Genomic DNA, 22,910 nt, shown 5'->3' with positions numbered 1-22,910 from the left:
CACGTTTCACTTTGAATTATTCAAATTTGCAAATTTTCTATTGTTATCTTATTATCTTATTATCTTATTCTATTATTATCTTATTATCTTATTATCTTATTCTATTATTATCTTATTATCTTATTATCTTATTGCTTCCTGTGTGCTGCTGGAGCGAAAAAATGTCCCCTCGGGGATTAATAAAGTAAATACCTAACCTAACATAACCTAACCTAACCTAACATAACATAACCTAACCTAACCTAACCTAACCTAACCTAACACAACCTAACCTAACATAACCTAACCTAACCTAACCTAACATAACATAACATAACCTAACATAACCTAACATAACCTAACAAAACCTAACATAACCTAACATAACCTAACATAACCTAACATAACCTAACAAAACCTAACCTAACCTAACATAACATAACATAACCTAACATAACCTAACAAAACCTAACATAACCTAACATAACATAACATAACCTAACATAACCTAACATAACCTAACATAACCTAACAAAACCTAACCTAACCTAACCTAACCTAACATAACCTAACCTAACATAACCTAACCTAACCTAACATAACATAACCTAACCTAACATAACCTAACCTAACATAACCTAACCTAACCTAACCTAACCTAACATAACCTAACCTAACCTAACCTAACCTAACCTAACCTAACCTAACATAACCTAACCTAACCTAACATAACCTAACATAACCTAACCTAACATAACCTAACATAACCTAACCTAACATAACCTAACATTGTCTTTATTGTGTATTTATTCATTGGTTTTACTTTTTCTATCTTATTTTATTATATGCGTATTTGTAATGTTTTTCGTATTGTGGGAATTTTTTTTTCTCCGAACTGTTTCTATGCTGCTTTGACGACTAAATTTCCCCCATTGGAATTAAGAAAGTCTTATCTATCTATCTATCTATCTATCTATCTATCTATCTATCTATCTATCTATCTATCTATCTATTATCTATCTATCTATCTATCTATCTATCTATTATCTATCTATCTATTATCTATTATCTATCTATCTATCTATCTATCTATCTATCTATCTATCTATCTATCTATCTATCTATCTATCTATCTATCTATCTATTATCTATCTATCTATCTATCTATCTATCTATCTATTATCTATCTATCTATTATCTATCTATCTATTATCTATCTATTATCTATCTATCATCTATCTATCTATTATCTATTATCTATCTATCTATTATCTATCTATCTATTATCTATCTATCTATCTATCTATCTATCTATTATCTATCTATCTATCTATCTATCTATCTATCTATTATCTATCTATCTATTATCTATCTATCTATCTATCTATCTATCTATTATCTATCTATCTATCTATCTATCTATCTATTATCTATCTATCTATCTATCTATCTATTATCTATCTATCTATTATCTATCTATCTATCTATCTATCTATCTATTATCTATCTATCTATCTATCTATCTATCTATTATCTATCTATCTATCTATCTATCTATTATCTATCTATCTATTATCTATCTATTATCTATCTATCATCTATCTATCTATTATCTATTATCTATCTATCTATTATCTATCTATCTATTATCTATCTATCTATCTATCTATCTAATGAATACAGAATTAGCAGTCCTTGTTGATGTGTTGGATGGATTTTATTATTCCACTTTTAATTTACAGCTAGCACTGTTTTCAATCACCTTTATTGCGAAACCGAATGTTTCACATGAGCTGCCTGTCATAATTTCATACAAGAACCAGTATATGTGGAGAAGTTCAAGGAACCAAAACAACATCAAAGCTCCTAAAATAGAGATAAACAGCCTGCAAACAATTTTTTTTATTTACAATCCCCTCATTTGGTGGTTTGTGGTGGTTTTTGGTGTCAATGCAGAGCATTTCACACGTGTGGTTAATTGGGTTGAAATCAGATGACTATAAAGGAATTATTTTTATACTCAAACACCACTCACATGTGCAACAAAGGTCAAACCACTCAATCAATTTTAACATGAATGTTTATTAACTTTTTTCCCCTTCAAATAGCTGTAAATACCGGCTGTTATTTATGAATACTCAAACATAAAAGTCATGACAGTCGTTGATCCTTTTTTTTTTTTTTTGGAGCAGCTCTACTGCCGGTTCACAAATCTGTTGACTCTCAGTGAAAAAGCTTCATTCATGGAACCAGAAGAACTCTTGAGAGTCATGTGGGGAGAAAAAGCTTCAATTTTTCATGCTTGCTGCTTCAGTTGAATTAAAATCGGTTCCTCTTGTGAGACGAGCCGGCATCCTCTCTGGTCATGAAAACAGACAAATCTATATTATGTTTATAATACGATGAGATAAATTTACAGAGAAGTTGATGGTGTGTGAGACTAAAAATTTTTTCCTTTTTTGGAAAAAAATACAATTTGTAAAGCAGCTGTTTTCAAATAACAAAACTGTGTTAAATAATTGGGTCTTCCTGTTGTGCAATAGTTGATGTTTGTATTCAGAACTTTTAACATCCACATTCAAAGCATGCATCTCTTTGACAGCCAATGACTGTTTGAAAAGAAAGACAAACTACATTTGCAAATTCAAATGAAGTTGTATTTTACACTCGTGCACTTGATTGCAAAACACAAAACACAACTTCTTCTCCAAAGGACCCGTTAAGTGCCACAAACTCATCGTGTTGTTGGAACTGGGCAACGTCACACTTAAGGGGGAAAAGGGAAAAACCTTCACTGATAAATCAGAAACATCCTCGTTAATGGATGTCCGACAGTCAGCTGGGCTCACACTCAGAAACAACTCTCCAAACTGGAAGTCAGTGTTTCATCCCGACAAATAACCAAGTATAAAATTACTGTACAGCCATGGCGTCGCGTTTTACTTTCCGTTTGGCACTTTTCCATGTTTCTTGCGTCCTGATTTCCAGTGATTGTTTCTGAATTTCTTCTGAAAACCGCCACTCTGGACCTGAAGAACATAAATGTGACAACGTTTAACATCCGTCAAGGAAAAAACCTCAAAAGACTCCAAAATATTTACGGACCTTTTTGCGTTTCTGTGCCACCTGCTGGTCCACTTGGTGGTCCACCTCCATGTCATCGTCCTCGTCCGTTTGGAAGTCGTCCTCCTCCTTCTCCTTCTTCTCCTCCTCCTTCTTCTTCTTCTTCCTTTCACCCTCTATACTCTCTTCTGCTGAGTTTTTTACCGTGAACACGGAGGCTGTTGGGAACATTACGACAATTATGTTGACAGCAAAACAAACCTGAAGTCAGACTAAATACCCACTCACCTCTACAGCTGATTCATTTAAATATGTATTCAAAATGAACTTAATTCATGACAAAATTATATTTATACCTTTAACTACTTCTACGATTCTGTAATTTGTATTGCTTTTGCCGTATCGTCCCTGCTGCCGTGACGACAAACTTTCGGGATCAATAAAGTCTATCTATAATAAAGTATATCAATCCATCTTATCATCCATTGTTCTCATAGACAGTGTGTTTTATGCACTTTTGCATGTAATAATAATAATAATAATAATAATAATAATAATAATAATCTTAAATCGTCTCCATGATACACAGTTGGACAACTCTTCCAATAAAAGTCGTCTCCACTCACTGGGGTAAAGGTCGCTCATGCTGTCCTCCGAGTCGCTGTGATCCTCGTCACTGGACGGAGGTTCCCACACACCGTTCCCACGTCTCGGCGCCGTCCCCCGACCGACCTCCTCTCTGATGTCTTTGGGCCTTTTCTGTTTCAGTCTGGCTGGAACGAAGTCGATGCCCTGCTGCACGCACTCTTCATCTACAGCAAGAAGAGGCCGTCGTGTCAGTGATCGAGTTGAGAGAGAGAATCGTCCAACAAAATCATTTCTGCAGTGACTTCTGCGTCAGTCAGTTCTGCTCTAATGATTTTCCCTCATTTTGAGATTTAACGGTCACCATTACGAGGACTGTTTTGTTTCATGAGCAGTTACAGATATTAGAGTCCATCAGTATGAAATTAACTTTTTTTTTTCATTTCAAGAATTTGTAATTTACGTCTTTGTGCACATTTGTGAGCGCAACAATGTCTGAGTTGATTAAAAATGCTTGATACCTCAGAAATACATTTTTAGCTTAGATTTCCTTCCTGATTGATGGATATAACATCTCCTCGTTGTTCAAATAATAATAATGAAAGTGAAAAGCACGTATATCAGCAGTGCACTGACATTTGGAGAGGGCTTTTTTAAAGCGTTTCCCGCTGACGTGTCTCAAGACGTGGTGCGGCTGCCGGTTGAGATGTCTGAGGGTCAGTTTACAGAACAGCTGGTTGCTAGAAAACAGACAAGAAACAGCAGAAAGTTTAGACTCTCCTTTACTTTACTACAAATTCACGTCCTGCATTCAAAAACTTACTCAAGTAAAAGGATGTAAATATTATTAGAAAAATTAAGTACAGTTTACTATTATCACAAAACAATAATACTGTTGTCTGTGTTTCTTGGTTGTTTATATATAATATATATAAATATATATTTATATACTGTACTGTATATACTGTACATTTTATATTAATTTTTTTTACTGTTATTTTATTGCTTTTTATTATTATTTTATTGCTTTCCTGTATGCTGCTGTCGCGAAAAGATTTCCCCTTATAAAGTAAATAACTACCTTATAAAGTAACTACCTAACCTAACCTATTAATATTAAAACTATGCAGTAAAGGCTCTCTTTCAGTGTTTTACTTTTATATGTGATTAATATCACAGACACAATAATGGGTATGTTGCATTTTACTGCTGTAAAATGATGCATTATTTTCTAGAAGATATGATTACAGCGTTGCTGAGAACAACATGTGACTATTAAGTCAACAAGCTCTAAAAAAAATAAATAAAAAAAAATAAACAGTCCTGTTTTCAGCCTTAAGACATTTTCCAGCTGTTTGAAGTGTTTTTTAAAAATTTGTTTTTATTTTGCTTAAGAAGTAAAATAATTTTCTCAGCACATAAAGGGATATTTCTTCAGTTAAATAAATTTAAAAAAAAATAAACCTAAAAATTTGGAGATTCGTGGTTTTCACAATTTATTTTTGTATAAGAAGTATAAAGTTATATAAAATGGAAAATATTCAGGTAAAGCAGAATTACCTTGAATTTGATTTTGACTAATTATACTTACTTGTACTAAGTATTGCTCCACTGTTAAAGTTGTGGCATTTTATTGACAATAACATCACTGTACGGGACAATAAGGGTTTGAAGTGAGTTTTTCTTTTCTTGCTCAATGACAACACGGAGAAGTAAACGTGTCCTTACGGTTGCTTCGTGCTCGGCACGACGTGAGGTTCATACTGGCTGTAGCTGAACTCTGCTGCAGCACTCAGTTTCTCGTATTTCTTCGCCTGCGTGAACTTCTGCAGCTCCACGAGGCTGCAGGGAAACTCGTGACCGTTGAGGGTGCATCTGACCTGAAAACAGAACAAACAGCGAGGCTGATGCAGGTGTTGGTTTAGAAAAGTGGTCATCTTTAAAACGGATTTTTTTATTTTTTATTTTTTATTTTAGTAGTCTTGGGCTCATGACGTAAATTAGCACGCGGCTAGCATCACAACGAACGATTTGCACGTATTTGGTGTCGCGTGATGTGATTTGCTCACCAACCTTTTTGCCATCGGTGAGCTGAAGAAAAGGGTGATTGGAAAGAAATGCTCTGAGGTCTGCAGGTAATTCATCCATAGCTTAAAAAAAAAAACACTCTTCAAAACGGATTGTTTAGGTGTTGTGTTCAGACCCCCTTTAACAGGAAGTAGTTCACACGTGGATGCGCCTGCTGCAGACTGCGCCTGCGCCGACTGTATTGACCGAGCTTGTCGCCATCTAGTGATCAAAGCCAGGAATGACATCTTGGACGTGAAGATTAAAACTTTACTATTATTCACCTGTCGACACCTTTGATTAAAATCAAAATGGACAAACCGAGTAAAGTTTTCAGCGGTGCAGAGCAACTTCCAAACGACTAACGTCTAAAAACTAAACACAGTAAATCTGCTCGCGTTGAGATTTTAATTCGTGTCGCAATAAACAGATCAGGTTTCCGGTTTCTATACTTTCTGGGCCACAAAAATAAAACATTAATCGGCTCGAGTCAGCTGTTAGCGTCTGGTCAGCTGACTGACAGCTCGGTTGTCAGAGAGGAACAGAATCGGGAGGTCTCACTCTGTTACTATTTTTGCGAAACTATAAAATGCCGTTGACAAGTAAACTGCGGTGACCTTTAAATTAAAGGGCCAGAAAACGGACACGAGTGACGTAAAACAGTTAAAAAAAATTATGTGGTGAAGAAATTTAAACGTGTTTTTTTATATCAAGGTAATCTGGAGCGAGTGAGTCATCTGTCTCTGGACTGGAGCTCCGCCCATACATCTTTCCCATAATGCATCGGTTCAAGTAAACAAATATTGACGTCTGTGAATGACGTAAGGCTAAGCTAGCTAACGAGCCGTGTTCGAGATCTCTTCTTGAAAATCGGTATTTTCAAAGTCCAACAAAAAACGTGGAAGTAGAAATTCAACCGCGCGCTCGTTTTGTTAAAATTGTCTGAATTTGAAGAGTTGCTCGTGAAGGGGCCTTTTTTAAAATAATAATAATAATAATAATAATAATAATAATAATAATAGTGGTTAGCTCGCGGGCTAACTTAACATCAGCTGTTGTTGTGACAAAGTGAGGAACGTGAACGTGTAAATGATGTCGGGACCAAACGGAGATCCGAACATCTCCATGGACGATGGCGTCATCAACGACGACGACGAATTTGAAGAAGAAGGTAAACGAGCACGTGTCAACAAGTCCAGGAGGAGTAGAGGTCAAAGGTGAACAAACCGACCTGAAGGGAGCTCCGAGGATGTTTGATCAGATGATGTCACGTGAACTCTCCATGAACTCTCCAAACAGCTGTTGTGTGTTTATCTTCACACAACAGCTGTTTTTTTTGTTTTTTATTTGATTTATTCTGCAGCATTTTAAAAACAGTGAGCTCGTTTGAAGCCTCCACCCAGATAATGTTAAAAAAAAAAGTGTTATAGCAAATAAATAATAATAATATCGCTCCATAAAAATAACAACAGAACATAGATTACAACAATCACAGCAAAAACAATAAAGTCAATATAAAAGCTAAACGATATGGTGATGGATGAGAGTCTGTATGTTGCAGTTACGAAACAGAAGTTAAATATTTTGTTTTTTTAAAGCACCTTTTCAAGCATTTAATAAATGAACAGCTGTTTGTCAGGTGGGAGAGGCCATCCCATAATTTGGTACCCGAATGTATGGAACTGAAAATTGACCTCTGCAGGTGGATGAAGATCTTGAGACTTGATGGGTAGAATAAAGAGTTTTAACCTGTGACTTTGCTTTAAAGTAAATTATTAAACTGTCCTGGGACTATTTCCTTCATTTGAGTGTATTTTATGAAAAAAATACACATTTGAAAAACATTTTATACCGTAAATGGTGAAAATCTGTAGTTTCTGAAATAGAGGGAGAGATGGATGATGTGAATCCTTAAAGAAAAAAACGTTTTTTGGAGGATCATGATTTTATTGTTGGATTGTGTTCGTGTTCTCATCCAGCCTTTAAATCATAAAGTCACTGAAGTCAAACCAGCATTCGTCCTGTTTAAATTAAATTACACTCTAACCTCAGTAGACACGATATTTACGGTTTAAATGAAGTCTAAAAACGTTTTCCCCCGTTGATCGCCCCGCTGCTTTCTCCACAGAGTACGTTGAAATCAACTCCATGCTGGATCAGATCAACTCTTATCTCGACGACCTGGAGGAGCGGAACGACTCGCTCAACGGAAAACTGCACGAACTGCTGGAGTCGAACCGACAAGCCCGGCTGGAGTTCAGGGCCCAACTGCTCGGCTCCCAGAACCAGGAGGAGCAACGTCCCGCCGCCGACGGAGGCGACTCCTCCTCCTCCTCTTCTTCTTCTTCCTCCTCTTCCTCCTCCTCACCAGGCAAGAAGGACGAGAGCGCGTAGATCAGAAGGAAAAGCAGCGATAAGAAATGTTTGACTCAACTCGTGACCTCTAGCTGTCGGACCGGCGACCTCCACGCCTGCCTGATCCTCCTGCGCATTTACATCCTCGTCAGCAGACGTGTGTTCGGCGCTGATATTCTGCATCTCTTCTATCCGGTTTTTTTTCCTCCTTTGATGAAGTGTGAAGTTTTGGTTCCTGATCAGTTTGGAGTTTAACGACCTAAAATCTAGACTTCAGCGCTCCATTACAGACTCGTGACATCCGAGTCAAACGTGATGCAGTGTAAAAAAAAAAAAAAAAAAAAAAAAAAGCTGGAGATTTGTTCAGGCTCATGTGGGGAGATGTTGACGACAAGAAACACAACAGAAGAGAGGTACTAAAAACATTATTTATTGCATAACGTGGTCCAGATTCTGCTCTTAAAAATGGTATTGGATGGAAATGATGAGCTCACGGTGATTCGTGCTGCCTGCGTCTGACAAGAAAAATTCAGATTCTCCTCAAGCATGAGTTTAGATCTCATTACGAAATGCTGTTAAACTCCTAAATGTGTTTCTGGCTTTAATCAGATCTATTTCCACGTACACATTCGATCTCTGATTACTGTTAATATCCCCAAAAAAGTAAACACAACATTCCCGATGTGGACCCGTGGATTTATGTGATCTGCAGCATGACTGTAAATCTGCATTGTACTACTTTTCTCATTATTCTGTCCAGAATAAGTGATGCAATTTGAAAAGTGTCTGTAATATGTTAACGTCCCTACATTTTTCTTTGCCTCCGGATCAATAAAAGTGTTCATTTTAAAGTCATGAAAAGAAGTGGACAAAGCGCGGTAATCGTCAAGACATTTTAATATAAATTAAGATGACTCCCAAACAGAAAACAAACATCCAAAAAATACATTAAACTTCCAGCAGTTAGAAAACATCACCTGTTTGTTCATCTCAATTTTTGTCAGTAGCGGAATAAAAATACAATAAGAAACATACAGCTTTTATTTTGAAATTATCTTTAAACCGCCCTTCGCTCTCTTATCCCTCTCTCTCTCCCTCTCTCTCTCCTGTTTCAAGAGCGAATTAAAATAAAAAGAGAAAAGAAAAAGAAGTACAGTTCAGATCACGTCTCGTTCCTTCAGACCTGAAATGATGCTGATCATGCGACGGTTGCCATGACTACGAGAGCTGCTACATGTGTCAGTCAGTTCCTTTGTGGTTTTAAAATATCCTTCTCTAACATGGAGGAATGAAATGTTTCCGGAACGGCACGCTACTCACAAAGAAGGAAGTCCTAATTCACACAGGGTCAAATTTAATACATTTGTATAATCTGGAGTTGGGAAAAAAAAAAAAAAAAAAAAAAAATCTACTGTATATTACTGGTGTTTCAAATCAAGAGCTGAAAGTTAGCAAGGATTCTTAATAAATACCTACAAACACTTGCAAATCATTTCAAACCCCTCCGATGTGTTTCCATCTGTCCAGTGTACAGCAACTAAAAACAACCTTCAATAACAACGCAATGATAAACTGGAGTCAAACTAAGGACCAACTACCGCTAACATATCGTAGAGCCGCCAAAGGCTCGTCGAAGCGTTTTTAGTCGATGGAAATGTATTGTTTTTTTTATTTCGCTTTAAAACATCTGCGCCAATAGTTTTTTTTTTTTTTTTAATTTATTTATTTTTTTTTAATTTTATTTATTTTTATTCACCCGAGTTCTGCAACAACTGCTGAAAACCCTGAAAGAAGAATAAGCCAGCTGGCGTATTTCTGCCTTCACGGACAAGAATTCAAATTTTAAAAATGAAGCAATAAAGCAGTTCAGTGAGCGTGAAGAGTCGCGTGGAAGGAGGAGAACGCTCGGACTTTATATTCAGCGCCAGCCTGTCAGGAAAAGCCTTTTATTTCTAGTTTCTGACGTGTTGATGAAGCTCAACGCTCTTTTCATACGACCGCGAATGTAAACGTTTTATATTTGAGTGTTTTGTCCTCGACTCCAGCTCTTCGTTATACAAAATAAATCTTCACTATTGCAGACAGGAGGCCAATAAAAACGTGTCGGACTAGTTCTGAGAAGGCTACAACTGTTTTTTAGTTTTTTTTATTATTTTTATTTTTTACCCCAAATCCCACAACGTCAACCCAAAAAATGTCAACAAATAATAATAATAATAATAATAACAACAACAATAAAACAAAACAAAAAAAGATCATGAAATGCCCTGAATCGAGCTGTGAGCAGATTCAAGATTCAGCGTTCGTCAGACACTCAAACCAAAGTAGAAGTCGAGCGCTCGTTTTGAAAGGGAAGTCGTCACTGGCTCAAGCATTTTTAATTTGTTTACGTTCTACGTTTCAGCTCGCTACGAAGCTACTTGGTTTGCAGTGTCTCCACTTCACCGGTCGGTACGCTCTCCTGTACTCGTAGGTTACATGAACAATCAATCATCGAGCTGGCTGGAGAATTAGCAAAAAGCTGACAGAGTCAAGCTGCAGGGTGGGAAATCAACATGTTGTTGAGCGAGCCACAAAGAAGAGGAAGAAGAAGAAGAAGAAAAAAAAGCTCTTTTCCTAAACTGAAGCCACATTTATTAAAAACCTGTTAATTTATGGGGAAACAACGGTGTTAAAAAGTAAAACGCTTTATTTTGGAATTAATTCTGAACATCTGTAAATTTGTGTTCATGTTAAAAATCTCGTTTAGCTTTTGTTTGTCCAAATCAAAGAGCACGAAAGTATTTCCATACTGCTTGTCCGCAGTATAACCGTCTTTTGTGGGTGTTTGTCGTCGACCAATATCTACATTGACCTGATGACGTCACTGAATAAAAGGTGATTTTTATTTTTTTACTGAACGACGATCCTTCCATCGGATGTCGAGACATTTCACTCAAATGACCAAATATCAGCGTCACGGCGATGCCAGACCATCACCGGGAATCATCCTCTGGTTACCATGGAAACGCATAACAGAAATGCCCCATTTGTTTTCCCTGGTCAAAATTGTCACATTTCCCTTGTTAAGTGAAAACTTTGACCTGCCGCTGGCATCGGAGGAAAAGAGTCACGGAATCACTTTGAATAGTGAGATTCATAAAACAACACTTCACTCTTTTATGCAAACAAACTAAACGCCGCCCGTGACTTTGAAATATTGCTGCCAAACGTAATAGTTTTATTATGTTATCTACGGTTTAGATACAGACGCTCGTAGCAGTACAAACTCACTAAATATGAATGTCCTGACGTGGTGTGGAAGTGGGACACCTTCATATTTAGTTTAAATTTGGGCAATTAACGTGTAAATCTTATATATATATATATAAAAAGAAAAAAACTGAACTGAACAAGGTTTGTTTTGGACTCGATGCAGAACAATGAAAATCAAATTTTTTTTTGGGACAAATTTAAGCGCCTTACCCACAATCAATGCTGTAATTTCCCACCCTGAGAGAGCGAGTCACATGAGAAGTCTTGTCCCACTGTGATCCACCCGCCGGGCTTCCTGTTCGTCGGTGTGTGTGTTGGATTCTGACTTCCAGCATGGAGAGAGGCTGGGCCGGGAAGTTCTTGGTCTCTGTTCCATGAAAGCACCTCTTTCACATAGTCACATCTCGTCCCGTGGTAGAAGGTACCAGGTACCAGAATCTTCGACTCAGCGTCTGCTTGCCCTTCCTGACCTGCGTTTGGGTGCCGGTGCCGCTTTCGCCTTCGCTGTGCCGCTCTTTTTCTCCGGGTCTGCAGGAGCTTCACTCTCCGGGTCAGCAGGAGCGTCACTCTCCGGGTCAGCAGGAGCTTCACTCTCCGGGTCAGCAGGAGCTTCACTCTCCGGGTCAGCAGGAGCTTCACTCTCCGGGTCTGCAGGAGCTTCACTCTCCGGGTCTGCAGGAGCTTCACTCTCCGGGTCTGCAGGAGCTTCACTCTCCGGGGCAGCAGGAGCTTCACTCTCCGGGGGAGCAGGAGCTTCACTCTCCTCCTCCGCCACCTCCTCTTTCTTAGCATCCTCAACGGCAGCAGCTGGTTCTGAGTCCACCTCCTCTGTGCTGCCAGCAGGCAGCTCAGCTGGACCCTGCTGAGCTTCACACGCCTGGGATGTGGCCTCTTCTTCCTCCAGAAGGAGGCTGAGGTCTTGGTCTGTGTTGGTCTCTGAGATGGCGGCGAAGTCCTCCGAGGCCCGCTCAGGTTCTTCTCGTTCGTCCCCCTGTTGGCTTTCTCCCTGCACTTTCAGCCGTGTGAGTGTAATGATGGGCTGCATGGAGTTTGGGTCCGTCACTGAACCCGGGTTGTCGGCGAGCAGATTTTCATCTGAACAGTCTGTGAGGGTTTCTGCTTTGGGCCCGAGGCCGTCTGCAGCGAGGAGAGATTCTCTGGAGGATTTAACAGCTTCAACTTTTTGACTCACCAACACTTTGTACTTCTGAAAAATAGAAAAAGAAAAAAAAAAAAAAATATCACAAACATACTCCAATAATCCAATTCCTGATGCACAGAAATCATCATGAATTCCTCAAAAGAGTAAAATAAGTCAGACAATAATAATTTTATTTGGGTTACAAATAATTAGTTACGCCTGCTACTCCCAATTTAAGGTGACGTCATTAAAAACTCACCTGGAGGTTCTCAAAGTGCTTCAGTGATTTGCAGTGAGTGTGCAGAGCAGAAGATTCAAAGTGGTAAAACTTGTTGCAGAGTCTGCAGATAAAACCTGAGACTGGAGCTAAAAAACTGGATCCTGTGATGAAAAAAAGAAAAAAAGCCCCTAAACGTCACTCAAGAGATCACAGATATAAAACTGACTATTATCAGGAAAAACAAATAAATTTGAGGTGCAATCAGTCAAAAAAAATACTCAGAGTTAGTCACTGACCGCAGACTGTGTCCGGGTCGTACTGCTCATCACTGGCCATGTTGTTTAGGGTCACCTCTTTGAGGGAGGACCAGACATCCTGCAACAGAATAAATGTTAATTAAGATTTCGTCGTAGAATCTTTGGGTTGGAACTTTAAACGCAAATATTGTCAATAATGAAAATCACCTGTCTGTCCTCTTCTTCCCCCAACTCACTTCCCCGCTCCACCTCCTCGTCTAATGAAAAGCCCTCCGGGTCCAAAGCGGTCAGCTTGCCCAAAGCCTCGCAGCCCTTTTCCTGGAGCTGAGAAAACAGCAAAACAAGCACAGTGACGAGGTGGCATTTCACCTGCTGATGTGTCAATCAAGAATAGAAACGCAGATCGTCTTGCCCACCTTGCGTCGGTGCTCCTGAGACTGCAGGTGCTCCAAGAAAATCTGGGAGGTCTTGAAGCGTTTCTTGCAGACTGCGCAGGAGGTGATGTCCATTGTACTGCCGAGCTGAGGAGAAAAAGAAGATTCTCATCAGAGCGACCGGGAGAAGCTTTTTTTCGCACATTTCTTGAACGCCACATGAATGTGCTTGTGCACAAAGTGAGCGGCTGAATACTTTGTGCTCCTCCGTGCGCCGGTGGTCTGTGAGGCTGCTGGTGAAGTGGGTGTGACAGGTGGCACACCAACGCTTCAAGTCTGCCTTCTTATCTCTGCGAGAAAAAAACACAAGACGTTTCATGACTCACAAGGATGCTTTCTCTTTTTAAAACTCTCTTTAAATTCTTTGAAACGTAACATGGCGCACAGAAAAAAAAAAAAAAAAAAAAAAAAAAAGGAGTCAAAATGTCTCTCAACTTTTTAAACTTACAGCAATTTAATAAAAAACTAAAAAAGTAAGCCATATGCATGTATGCATGTTGAACTCACCCATCTTTGCTGACTCCCTGCAGAGACTCCTGCACTCGAGGCAGCAGGCTGACCAGACAGGCGTTGCTCATGTGTTGGATCTCCATCATCCTCTGCTGGTGGGAAACGCTGTTCATGTGACTCCTGAAGTTCTACAAAAAAAAAAATACATACACGTATATACGGAGAAAAAAAAATTAAAGACAGAAAAATAAAGTACAGCAAAATTATTGGAATTCACTGTGGTTTATTTTTTTTACTTTAAATGTACTCCCAAATAAAGATGATGAGCTGCATGCTGCATCCATGTACACTGTGTGTGTGTGTGTGTGTGTGTGTGTGTATGTGTGTGTATGTGTGTGTGTGTGTGTGTGTGTGTGTGTGTGTGTGTGTGCATTCAACCTACTTGCTGGTTGTGGCAGGTGATGCTGCAGAGGTAGCAGTAGAACTTGTTGGTGCCATCCTCTTCTTCGTCCGGGTTCTCCGGTGAAGCCAGAGGGACGTCTTTGTCCTCCGACGTCTCCTCTGCTGGTAAATCAACCTGCTGCTCACCTTCAACCAGCCCGCCGGAAGGCGACGCGGCCGACAAACAGCTCTGCACCTGTAAAGAGGAATCACAAATCTGAAAATTATATCCAGCTCTAGTTATGACAGACTCTCTTTTTGCATACATTTTTGGTGATTGGTACTAATTCATTCGTGGTTTACATATTTTCATCTATTAAAAAAGAAAAGAAAAGCTGCTCTCACTTCATCAGTTCTGGTCTCTTCCAGTGTGTCAACAACATCTGACCCCCCCGTGGAGCCTCCATCCTCCATTAAGATGCAGTCTAGGAAAAAAACAATAGATGGAAACATACAATAAGTGTCCATCTCCACATCATATACAGATTAAATTAGTGTTGGATATTCTAGGTTTGTGGGTTTTTTTTAACCTTCGGGCTGCATGTCGTCTGTGTTGCTGTTGCACTCTGAAGAGAAAACGTCCCCGTCTGTCTCTGCACTAGTGACCGTCTCACCAACACACGAGTCTTTAGGTTTCTCTGACCTGAGAGGGGGAAAACAAAATTTAGTTTCTGTTTAGCAAAGTTTCCACTGTGGCCTCTTCAGTCCCACGAATCTTAAATAACTGAATACTTTTAAAATGTCAAATTAATAGAAAACATTCACTGTAAACGCCGCCATCACTTTTCGGGCAAATATTTAGTTATTTCCACAGATACGAGTTTTCTAGAGATAAGATAAATTTCTTGCACAACTACAAGCAATAAAAAAAACAACTCCCCACCCCTCTGTCCTCTGCTTCTTCACTGCAGGTTCCTCAAGCTGCTCCTCAGAGATCTGTGTGGGCCCGTCCACTCCTCCCACAGCCCCATCTGTGGGTAGAAACCAACAAATATTAACCACCGAGTACTTTAATATACAAGTTAAAACGTCTCATGGTACTTAACTCAGGCTATTATCTCTCAAACTCCCATCTTTAAACAATTAACATGTCTCGGTGGAGGTGCATCTCTACCTGTCTGAGTCTTGTCGTTATCGTCGTGGCTGCTGCTCGCTGCTGCTGCAGGTGGTGCAGGTGGTGCTGCTAGTGCTGGTTGGTCGTCTGTGCTCCCTCCTGCCATCTGCTCACTGTCTCTCTTCCTGTCTGGCAGGCGAGCGACAGCATCCTGAAACACACAAGACAGATGACAGGAAACTAAATATAGTGTGTGTCATGAGAACAGGCATGTTTGTATCAACAGTGGTCTTAACTCGCATAGCTGTAACGTATGAAAGTAAAGATGCAGCGACGAGACATTAAGACAAGTCAAAGATTCATTTCAGAATATGTATGTAAACGAAAAAACTTTATTATTCTGTTTTTACAAACGACGAAGTGATTATTGCACGTGTCATTTAAAGAACTGTTGCGGAGCTCCTCCTAAATTAGTTTGATTTAATCAGAGAAGCATCAACCTGATTTCTGTCTCATGTTACTCAGTCAACTTCACAGAGGAAATCAAATTCAACGATAAAACCAAATTAAATTTTACCTTCTTTTTTATGATTAGATATAAAAAACCTACCATTAAAAAAAATAATCCACAAAAACGCTTTCAGTGCTTCTGATCGAACCTGTCGACAAATCTCGATGCATCTGTCAACTGCATCTTCACCGTACGGAGTATTTAGCGGGACGGAAAACGATCACAGTCGTTATAATGAAGCGGCTGTAATTACTGTGGTGGAGGAGGACGAGGTGGACGTGGAGAAGGAGGTGGAGGAGGAGGAGGAGGCTGTGGTGGTGGCAACGATGTTGTTGTTGTTGTTGTTGTAGTAGCGAACATGTGGGTGGAAAGGTCGTTGAGCTGGGAAACCCATCATGGGGGACTTGATGGCCATGCCCATGGGAACCGGCCCGAGCAGGGACGACCGGGTCCCCGCCGTGAAGAACTGCCGGAACTGCTGCCCGCCCATCCCGAAGCTCCGCATGTTTCCTGGACGAAAGCAAAGCGTGTTTTTAACCACTATTCGTCTTTACAAATCAGGCGTGTGTCCTTTTTCTAAACGCTGCAGTCCAAACTGTACCCTGCATCTGCTGCATCAGTATAGCACCCTGCAGCATCGGGTTGGGGGCGATGATGGTGGTCTGGCTCGCCTGGCACAGGTTGACCATCCTGGGAGGAGGAGCGTTCTGGGGAGGGCCAGGCATGGCTCTGTGGAATGAAACACAGGAGGAGGGGGGGGTTAAACATGCAGCTTGATTTCAGAAGACAGACGCTCGCTGAAATCGCTGTCGACCGAAGCAAAAACATCTTCCTTCTTACAACCCTCTGCATCTTTGTTGAGCCTGTTGTTAAAAATACTGGGTGGAAAAATCATGGAATCATCAGTGGAAAAAAAAAAAGTTTTACTTGACAAGGACCTCCAAGATCATTTTACAACCATGATTTAAATTTATGTACTTCAGAGCAAACATGAAAGCAAAAGAAGCAGCCAATAATTTAGGCTTATCAAACCAGCATCCCATACCGTGCCTGTTCTTTGACCTATTTGTATTTATATATTCAGATATAGACTGAATCAGAAACCATCTTCCTTCCATATCAGCCGTTTTCCTTTTAAAAGAACAAATTATTCCTATTATTATGCTGAACGATATAATGGGAATAAGTCAGAGAACAGGTACCGCATGGGAGGCTGGCTCGGTAAAGGATGAGGACGGAGAAGCAGACGTGCAGCTTCAGTTTGAATGAGGATTAAAAGTCAGGTGTTTTCTTTTCTACCAATATAACACCTCGGTGCGGCAACCAAGTGTTGTTGTTTTGTTTTTTCACCTCTATTATAAGCTTTGTTTTACCAATGTTAGGTGATAACTATAACTATAGGGCAGATAAATAAATTAAATTACATAAATCCTATTGATAACAGTCCAAAATGAAGTGATCATGCATAACCCTGAAAAATTGGGTAAAGAAAAAGCTGACGGGTAACATGACACAAGCTCATGTGGTACGTACTTGTGCAAGAATGGCAAAGGTTATTATGGATTTTGGTCTGAGGCCAGAAACCTGTTTTTTTTTTAAATTTTTTACATGCATTCATGTCCTTCCTTTTTACAGATGTCCACCCCACCGACAGCTCATGTTTTGCATCTCTATGCTGCCCTTTTCTCTCTCTGCTCTCCTCTCATCTCCAACAGGTCCAGGCAGATGTTCTCCACCTTCTGAGTCTGGTTCTGTTGGCGTTTTTTTTTTTTTCCCCTCCCTTTAAAAAAAAGGACTTTTAACGTGTTTATGAAATAACCCACGTTGTGATTCGGCCGCTGTTATAAATAAAATATAATTTAATGAGTCGGTGCGACGGTCCCGACTTCATCTAACACCCGTTTAAAATGTGTGGAAACACGCTGTTGTTGTGACGGATCCTCCGGGGAGGGCCCTGCCTCAATCCCCGGCCTCGAGTTACCACGGGGCTTACCGCTGCGCCTGGTGGTGATGGGGTACATGGTGGCCCGGAGGCGGCTGAGGCGGAGGAGGCGGCGGAGGCTGCTGCTGGAAGAGCTGCTGCAGCTGCCGGAGGTGCTGGTGAAACTGCTGCTGCTGCTGCTGCTGCTGCTGCTGGTGGATGTGCGGGTTGAACATCGCGGGGCTGTGGAGTCACTCCGTCCGGGTACGCAGCGGGTTTTCAGACCCTCCTCCTCCTCCTCCGGTTCCTCCGGTTCCTCCTCCTCTCTCCCCCCCAACAACAACACCTCTCCCCCGGCAGGTGTTTGCGAGGAAGTCGGACACCTCTCAGCAGAAAACAAATAAAAATGCAGGATCCCTGGACCAGAGGAAAAAGGAAGCACGTTAGGAAGCAGGTCTTTGTTGTGAAGGCCGCAGACGACGACAACAACAACAACAACAACAACAACAACAGCGATCGTGTTTCAGGATGACAACCGGCTAATGCTAACAAGCGAGCTAACAACAAATCCCTCGTCGGGTTCGTCGAGACACATTTTTATTGCGCAATTTTACGAAGAAAACAACGCGGGAACGTCACGTTGTTGTTTGTTTTGAAGAGAATAGAAAGTTATTTTACAACAAAAGTCTGAAATGTTACAGCTGCAGCTTCGCCGCGATAAATAAAAAGCGAAGCTAACGCTAACGTTAGCCCGCCGCTCCGCTCCGCTACCTGGAACGCAAGTTAGCTTTAGCATTAGCTAAGCTCGCGAGCTAACCCGCGGATATAAAAAAAAGCTCGTCGCGGGACTTCGTGTGCTTCACCTCGGGGTTCCTGGAGCTCGTCGGCGGGCGGCTGTAGTCGAGGAGAAGCGGCGGTTTGTGTTGATTATCCAGCTGAACTCAGCACCGAGTTGAAACGGTCGCTGTCACAGCCGCTGTGCAGCTCGCTTATAAAAGCAAGCGAGGTTCAGACGAGCTCAGCGGACGCTGGCGCCCCCCGGCGGGCGCCCGAGGAACTGCACGTAACGGGACGTCCGCGTCATGAACGGAGCTTTTGGATTATTTAGCTTTTTTTTTTTTTAATTAAACATGGACAGAGTTTCGTGCTCTAAACAAATCCTTCTGTTAGCTGTACATTTAAAAAAAAAAAAAAATTGTTTGTATTTCAACATTTAACTCCATTTAACTCTTGTAACGGTTTGATATTAAACAGTTCATGAAAGTGGAACATCAACCTCCCGTGGATATTAAATGATTTAAGATTCAGACAGTTTTAATGTCATATGCACCGAAAACTGTGAAACTTAAACAATAAAAAACCTCATTCTGCATTAATTCGACTGCTATGTAGCCTGTTTATTCGTAAAATATATAAATAAAAAGGAAATAAAATAGGCTGTACCTGTACATATGAGTTAGGCCATATTGAGCAAGTGCAAATACCTGCACAAACACCTCTCAACACTGCGACTGCATTCTATGTATTTCAGACATATATTTCATCTTATTACATTCTTATTGTTGGCACATATATATAGCCTACATAAACACAAAAGCCTATCAGGACATAAAGGCTATATCGTGTCATATATTAGTTCCGTAGTCAGCTCTGTACATCATACACAGATTTGTGTTTTGGGGCAAAAATATAAAAAAACTGAAGGGCAAGTTTTTAATCTTTACATTTTGAGAAACAAGATTTGGAAGAGTCAGCAAAAGCAGTGTCTCCTCCGAGCGGTGTGAGTGCGGCACTGCAAGGATCCCCTCTGAAAACACGAGATCATCCTCATCCTCCTCCCCCCCTGCGGCGCTTGGAGAGAGGAGTGTGGTGGAGAGAGGAGTGCGGTGGAGAGAGGAGTGTGGTGGAGAGAGGAGTGCGGTGGAGAGAGGAGTGCGGTGGAGAGAGTCCTCCTGGCTGAGGTGATCTGACACACCGAAGAGGCGCCCGTCGATGAGGAAGCAAATCGAGAAGTGACCCGGAGTGCGCGCACAGACCCCAAAAAAAACAAAACGCCCTCTGAACGCGAGGGTGGCGCAAAAAGGGACGCGGAGAAAACGGAGTGATAAATCCGTCCCCGCTCTGACAAGGAAGACATCCCGTCCTCCTCCTCCTCCTCTTGCACCGCAAAGATGGGGAACCGGGGAATGGAGGATTTGATTCCTCTGGTGAACCGCATGCAGGATGCCTTCTCCGCCATCGGACAGAACTCCAACCTGGACCTGCCGCAGATCGCGGTGGTGGGCGGGCAGAGCGCGGGGAAGAGCTCGGTGCTGGAGAACTTCGTAGGGAAGTAAGTAGCTTTTCTAAGGCTGCGGTGGACGTCGGTGCGCCCCGACGCATCACGCGCAGCGGCCGCATAGGCTTTCATTTTTACACCCCCCCCCCCCTCCCCCCCTCCGACCCCCCTCTTTCAGGAAGGGTTAAATTCACCACAGAGACTCAGACGGTCCAAATCGGTGCACATATAACCAGTTTTTAATCGTTTTATATCCCCGCTTTCCTCCATGAGCACAACACCAGGGGAAGCAGCTTATTATGTTAGGCCTACAAATCCCCACTGAAGTTTATCTGTTAGCATGATGCATTCAGGAACCACAAACTCCTGCTAAATGACTTGGTATTTAATGTAACCCGCCTCTGCATATAAAGGCTTAAAAATTAGCCCAAGTTTACAATATTTATTTTTTTGACTACGCTGTGAATAAAAACAGTTTTCTTTTTAATCCCATGACATCCCATGACAGCAGCAGGGTCAGTTAGGATGCTCACTTCCTGTGTAGCAGATACAGTTACAGGCTGCCCGGTGTGTGTGTGTGTGTGTGTGTGCGTGTGTGTGTGTGTGTGTGTGCGTGCGTGCGTGTGTGTGTGTGCGTGCGTGCGTGCGTGTGTGTGTGTGTGTGTGTGTGTGCGTGTGTGTGTGTGTGTGTGTTGTTTATCTGACAGGGCTACCATTTTGTTGGCCACAGGCTATTTAATCCTGAGCAGACACTGGTGCATAATGATGCTTTGCCAGCGTGTGGAGAGGTTCCAGTTTAGCTGTCGGCTGGAGTTGATGATGATAGAAAGGGAAACGAGGGGACGTATCTGATGTGATATGCTGCAGTATGACCTTGTAGAGAGACGGAGAGAGAGAGAGTCCACCTGAGCTTTGAGCCCTTCCAGCTCAGCTCATCCATCTGTCTGCCTGTGCTTATAATGCTGTAAGTGAAGCTTACATGCAGGCAGGGTGTCACTCACTGTGTTTGCAGCCCTTTTCTTTTTTTTTTATTTCACTTGATCTGAAGAACTTCCTTTCTTTTTTCTTGAACGTTGAATCCCCGTGTGCACGCAGGGTGTGATTCAGCACTATTTCCTGCTTAAGCAAGGTCAGAGTTGGTGCGTACTGTGGCTCCGGGCCAACTCACCCCGTCACGCTGAGCAAAGGCCCGGGTATAGTCCAAGACCAAATGTCATGCATCCCAATGCACAGAGGAAGATTTATCCGAGAACCGCAAGTGATCTCGTCACTCTCTGGTAGATCTATAGGTCCACCACAGTTCACCACATGACCACCAATCCCCATCTTAAATGGCAGTATGTGAAGCATGCCGTTTACTGTGTACATGATAGTTTCATGTATCCATGATATGCTGCCTCCTCTTCCCATTCAACTCCATATGAGCAGATGAATGATTTCAAATATCAGAATTACACCCTAAAATGAAAATAATATAATTGGAAAAACATTTTTTTTGACAGCATCTTGCTATTACCCTTTTTACTGCTTTTTTTGTTTGTTTGTTTTTTAGTATTAGTTCAATTCAAACAGTCTCTTTACACTTATGACTGGACTGTGCTATGCTGCACACTCATTCTGCTGTTGTCATAGAAACAGCTCGTGCCTAATTATGTTGCCTGGCCCTTTGGGAGCGGTGGTTGTTTTAAATGAAGGAAAGCTTCACAACATTATTACAAGTAAATGTTACATCTTTGTAAAGATGGAAAAAGTCGCAATCTGCAGCGTTTGTGTTAATTTGTGCGTCCTCCTGGTCCACCTGCAGCGACGGCGCTCAGGTCCTCCTGTCCTCCTGCTCCTCCCGTCCTCCACCTCCCCCAGAGAAACCCTTTGTGTTTGTCCTATCTGCCCAAAACAGCACACACTTACAATATGCAGTGTGTTTACATGTGACAGCGCTTCTTTTCCCCCTTTTCTTTTTATACAGACATTCACATCGGTGTATGGCAGAACATATGTTGGTCATCCATCAGACTTTCTGATCTTTTTGACCTCCATTAAGCTGCTTTGGTTCTTTTTGTTCTTTTAGCTGATAAAAATAAGCAGCTTCATGGTGGGTTTTTATTCCTCTCTCATACTCTCATAACCTCGACCTGTTTTTTTTTTGCAGCTTATGAGTAGCTCAGACAATCAATACCAAACTGCAGGAGACTTACAAATGGCAGTTAGAGTGCAGGTACTTCAGGCATGTCAGCTGTTTAAAGCTTGTTTGGATTTACCTGGCTGCAGCACGTGGGTCAAAAGGAGCCTGAGATGGAGATACATGAGTGGGCACATTATCAAACCATTTTTTCTACATGGATGTTTTGGGATTTGGGCAAAACTAAAGAGTTCAAATTTGTGTTGGTAGGACTTTAGTTTTCGAGGCACCTTCCCTCTCAGGTGGATTAGATTTCGATTGGGTGCTGGTGGATGTCTAGCTGGTGTGACTCGGGGACAAGGACAGCCAGAAGCTGTCCAAGTATACTGTGGTAATGGCATGATAGAACACCTGAGGACACTAACCAAATCTGTCTTCATCGTCTCTCCTTTCTTTTGATGCTGCTTTCATAATTTGTCTTTCTTGCAGAGAGCTGCTGATGCTCAATATAACGTTTATCATCTTAGTTTCACCTTCGTTTCACAGTCTTTTGTGTCTCTTCATTTAAATTCAACTCTTTGAGCTTTCTTGTCATAAGATATAAAAGCGCTCAACTCCAAAGCGACAGCAAGCAATGTTAAACTAAACTCGCAGGGCTCCACTAAATATGATTGATACTGTGACACTGTATGTCATTAGACACCTTTAACAATCCGGACTGTCATCATAACTTGCTGATATTTTAAGATATTTGACTTTAGTCATTGTTTATGCTGGTGC

General features: G+C 41.2%; 4 protein-coding genes across 13 annotated transcripts in view; 2 read left to right on the top strand and 2 right to left on the bottom strand.

Moving 5' to 3' along the window:
* Positions 1–1,674: 1,674 nt before the first annotated feature.
* Positions 1,675–5,874, bottom strand: surf2 (surfeit 2). Its single transcript, XM_069171868.1, has 6 exons — positions 5,701–5,874; positions 5,356–5,507; positions 4,264–4,367; positions 3,669–3,854; positions 3,085–3,260; positions 1,675–3,008 (listed from the first exon to the last, which is right to left on the bottom strand). Exons 1-6 carry the CDS (start codon positions 5,773–5,775, stop codon positions 2,919–2,921), a joined length of 783 nt encoding a protein of 260 aa, XP_069027969.1. The 5' UTR covers positions 5,776–5,874; the 3' UTR covers positions 1,675–2,918.
* A 622-nt stretch (positions 5,875–6,496) lies between these two features.
* bbln (bublin coiled coil protein) lies at positions 6,497–9,199 on the top strand. The gene is made up of 2 exons (XM_069171881.1): positions 6,497–6,865; positions 7,823–9,199. The coding sequence occupies exons 1-2, from the start codon at positions 6,784–6,786 to the stop codon at positions 8,086–8,088; spliced, it is 348 nt and encodes a 115-aa protein (XP_069027982.1). The 5' UTR covers positions 6,497–6,783; the 3' UTR covers positions 8,089–9,199.
* ciz1a (cdkn1a interacting zinc finger protein 1a) lies at positions 8,929–18,736 on the bottom strand. Its single transcript, XM_069171856.1, has 16 exons — positions 18,597–18,736; positions 17,806–18,150; positions 16,414–16,541; positions 16,066–16,322; positions 15,362–15,512; positions 15,131–15,218; positions 14,778–14,890; positions 14,593–14,672; positions 14,249–14,443; positions 13,864–13,994; positions 13,553–13,646; positions 13,339–13,443; positions 13,130–13,246; positions 12,962–13,040; positions 12,705–12,826; positions 8,929–12,511 (listed from the first exon to the last, which is right to left on the bottom strand). The coding sequence occupies exons 2-16, from the start codon at positions 17,967–17,969 to the stop codon at positions 11,750–11,752; spliced, it is 2,586 nt and encodes an 861-aa protein (XP_069027957.1). The 5' UTR covers positions 17,970–18,150; positions 18,597–18,736; the 3' UTR covers positions 8,929–11,749.
* An 868-nt stretch (positions 18,737–19,604) lies between these two features.
* dnm1a (dynamin 1a) overlaps positions 19,605–22,910 on the top strand; it is a 48,305-nt gene continuing 44,999 nt past the window's right edge. For 7 of the 10 annotated variants that reach the window (XM_069171844.1, XM_069171811.1, XM_069171776.1 and 4 more), the window contains exon 1: positions 19,606–20,065. In XM_069171844.1, the coding sequence (XP_069027945.1) occupies positions 19,905–20,065 (161 nt within the window). In that variant the 5' untranslated portion in view covers positions 19,606–19,904. Of the gene's footprint in view, positions 20,066–22,910 lie in introns of all 10 variants that reach the window. The other 3 variants (XM_069171838.1, XM_069171795.1, XM_069171829.1) reach the window with 2 other exon arrangements.

The sequence above is a fragment of the Embiotoca jacksoni genome, unplaced genomic scaffold (genome assembly GCF_022577435.1).
Source record: "Embiotoca jacksoni isolate LCO1_2020_lvr unplaced genomic scaffold, fEmbJac1.0.p SCAF_10, whole genome shotgun sequence".
Taxonomy (NCBI): Eukaryota; Metazoa; Chordata; class Actinopteri; family Embiotocidae; genus Embiotoca; species Embiotoca jacksoni.
Note: the sequence above shows the minus strand (reverse complement) of the source record. Positions and strands in the feature narration are given on the sequence as shown.

Excerpts from the sequence above, each read along its gene's own strand:
- surf2 (XM_069171868.1), bottom strand. The coding sequence starts at position 5,775 with ATGGATGAATTACCTGCAGACCTCAGAGCATTTCTTTCCAATCACCCT. Across the intron at positions 5,508-5,700 it reads AGCTCACCGATGGCAAAAAG|GTCAGATGCACCCTCAACGG; the intron begins GTTGGTGAGCAA and ends TTCTGTTTTCAG. Across the intron at positions 3,855-4,263 it reads TAAAAAAGCCCTCTCCAAAT|ATGAAGAGTGCGTGCAGCAG; the intron begins GTCAGTGCACTG and ends TTCTTGCTGTAG.
- bbln (XM_069171881.1), top strand. The coding sequence starts at position 6,784 with ATGATGTCGGGACCAAACGGAGATCCGAACATCTCCATGGACGATGGC. Across the intron at positions 6,866-7,822 it reads CGACGAATTTGAAGAAGAAG|AGTACGTTGAAATCAACTCC; the intron begins GTAAACGAGCAC and ends CTTTCTCCACAG.
- ciz1a (XM_069171856.1), bottom strand. The coding sequence starts at position 17,969 with ATGTTCAACCCGCACATCCACCAGCAGCAGCAGCAGCAGCAGCAGCAG. Across the intron at positions 15,219-15,361 it reads TAACGACAAGACTCAGACAG|ATGGGGCTGTGGGAGGAGTG; the intron begins GTAGAGATGCAC and ends TTCTACCCACAG. Across the intron at positions 14,891-15,130 it reads AAGAAGCAGAGGACAGAGGG|GTCAGAGAAACCTAAAGACT; the intron begins GTGGGGAGTTGT and ends TCCCCCTCTCAG.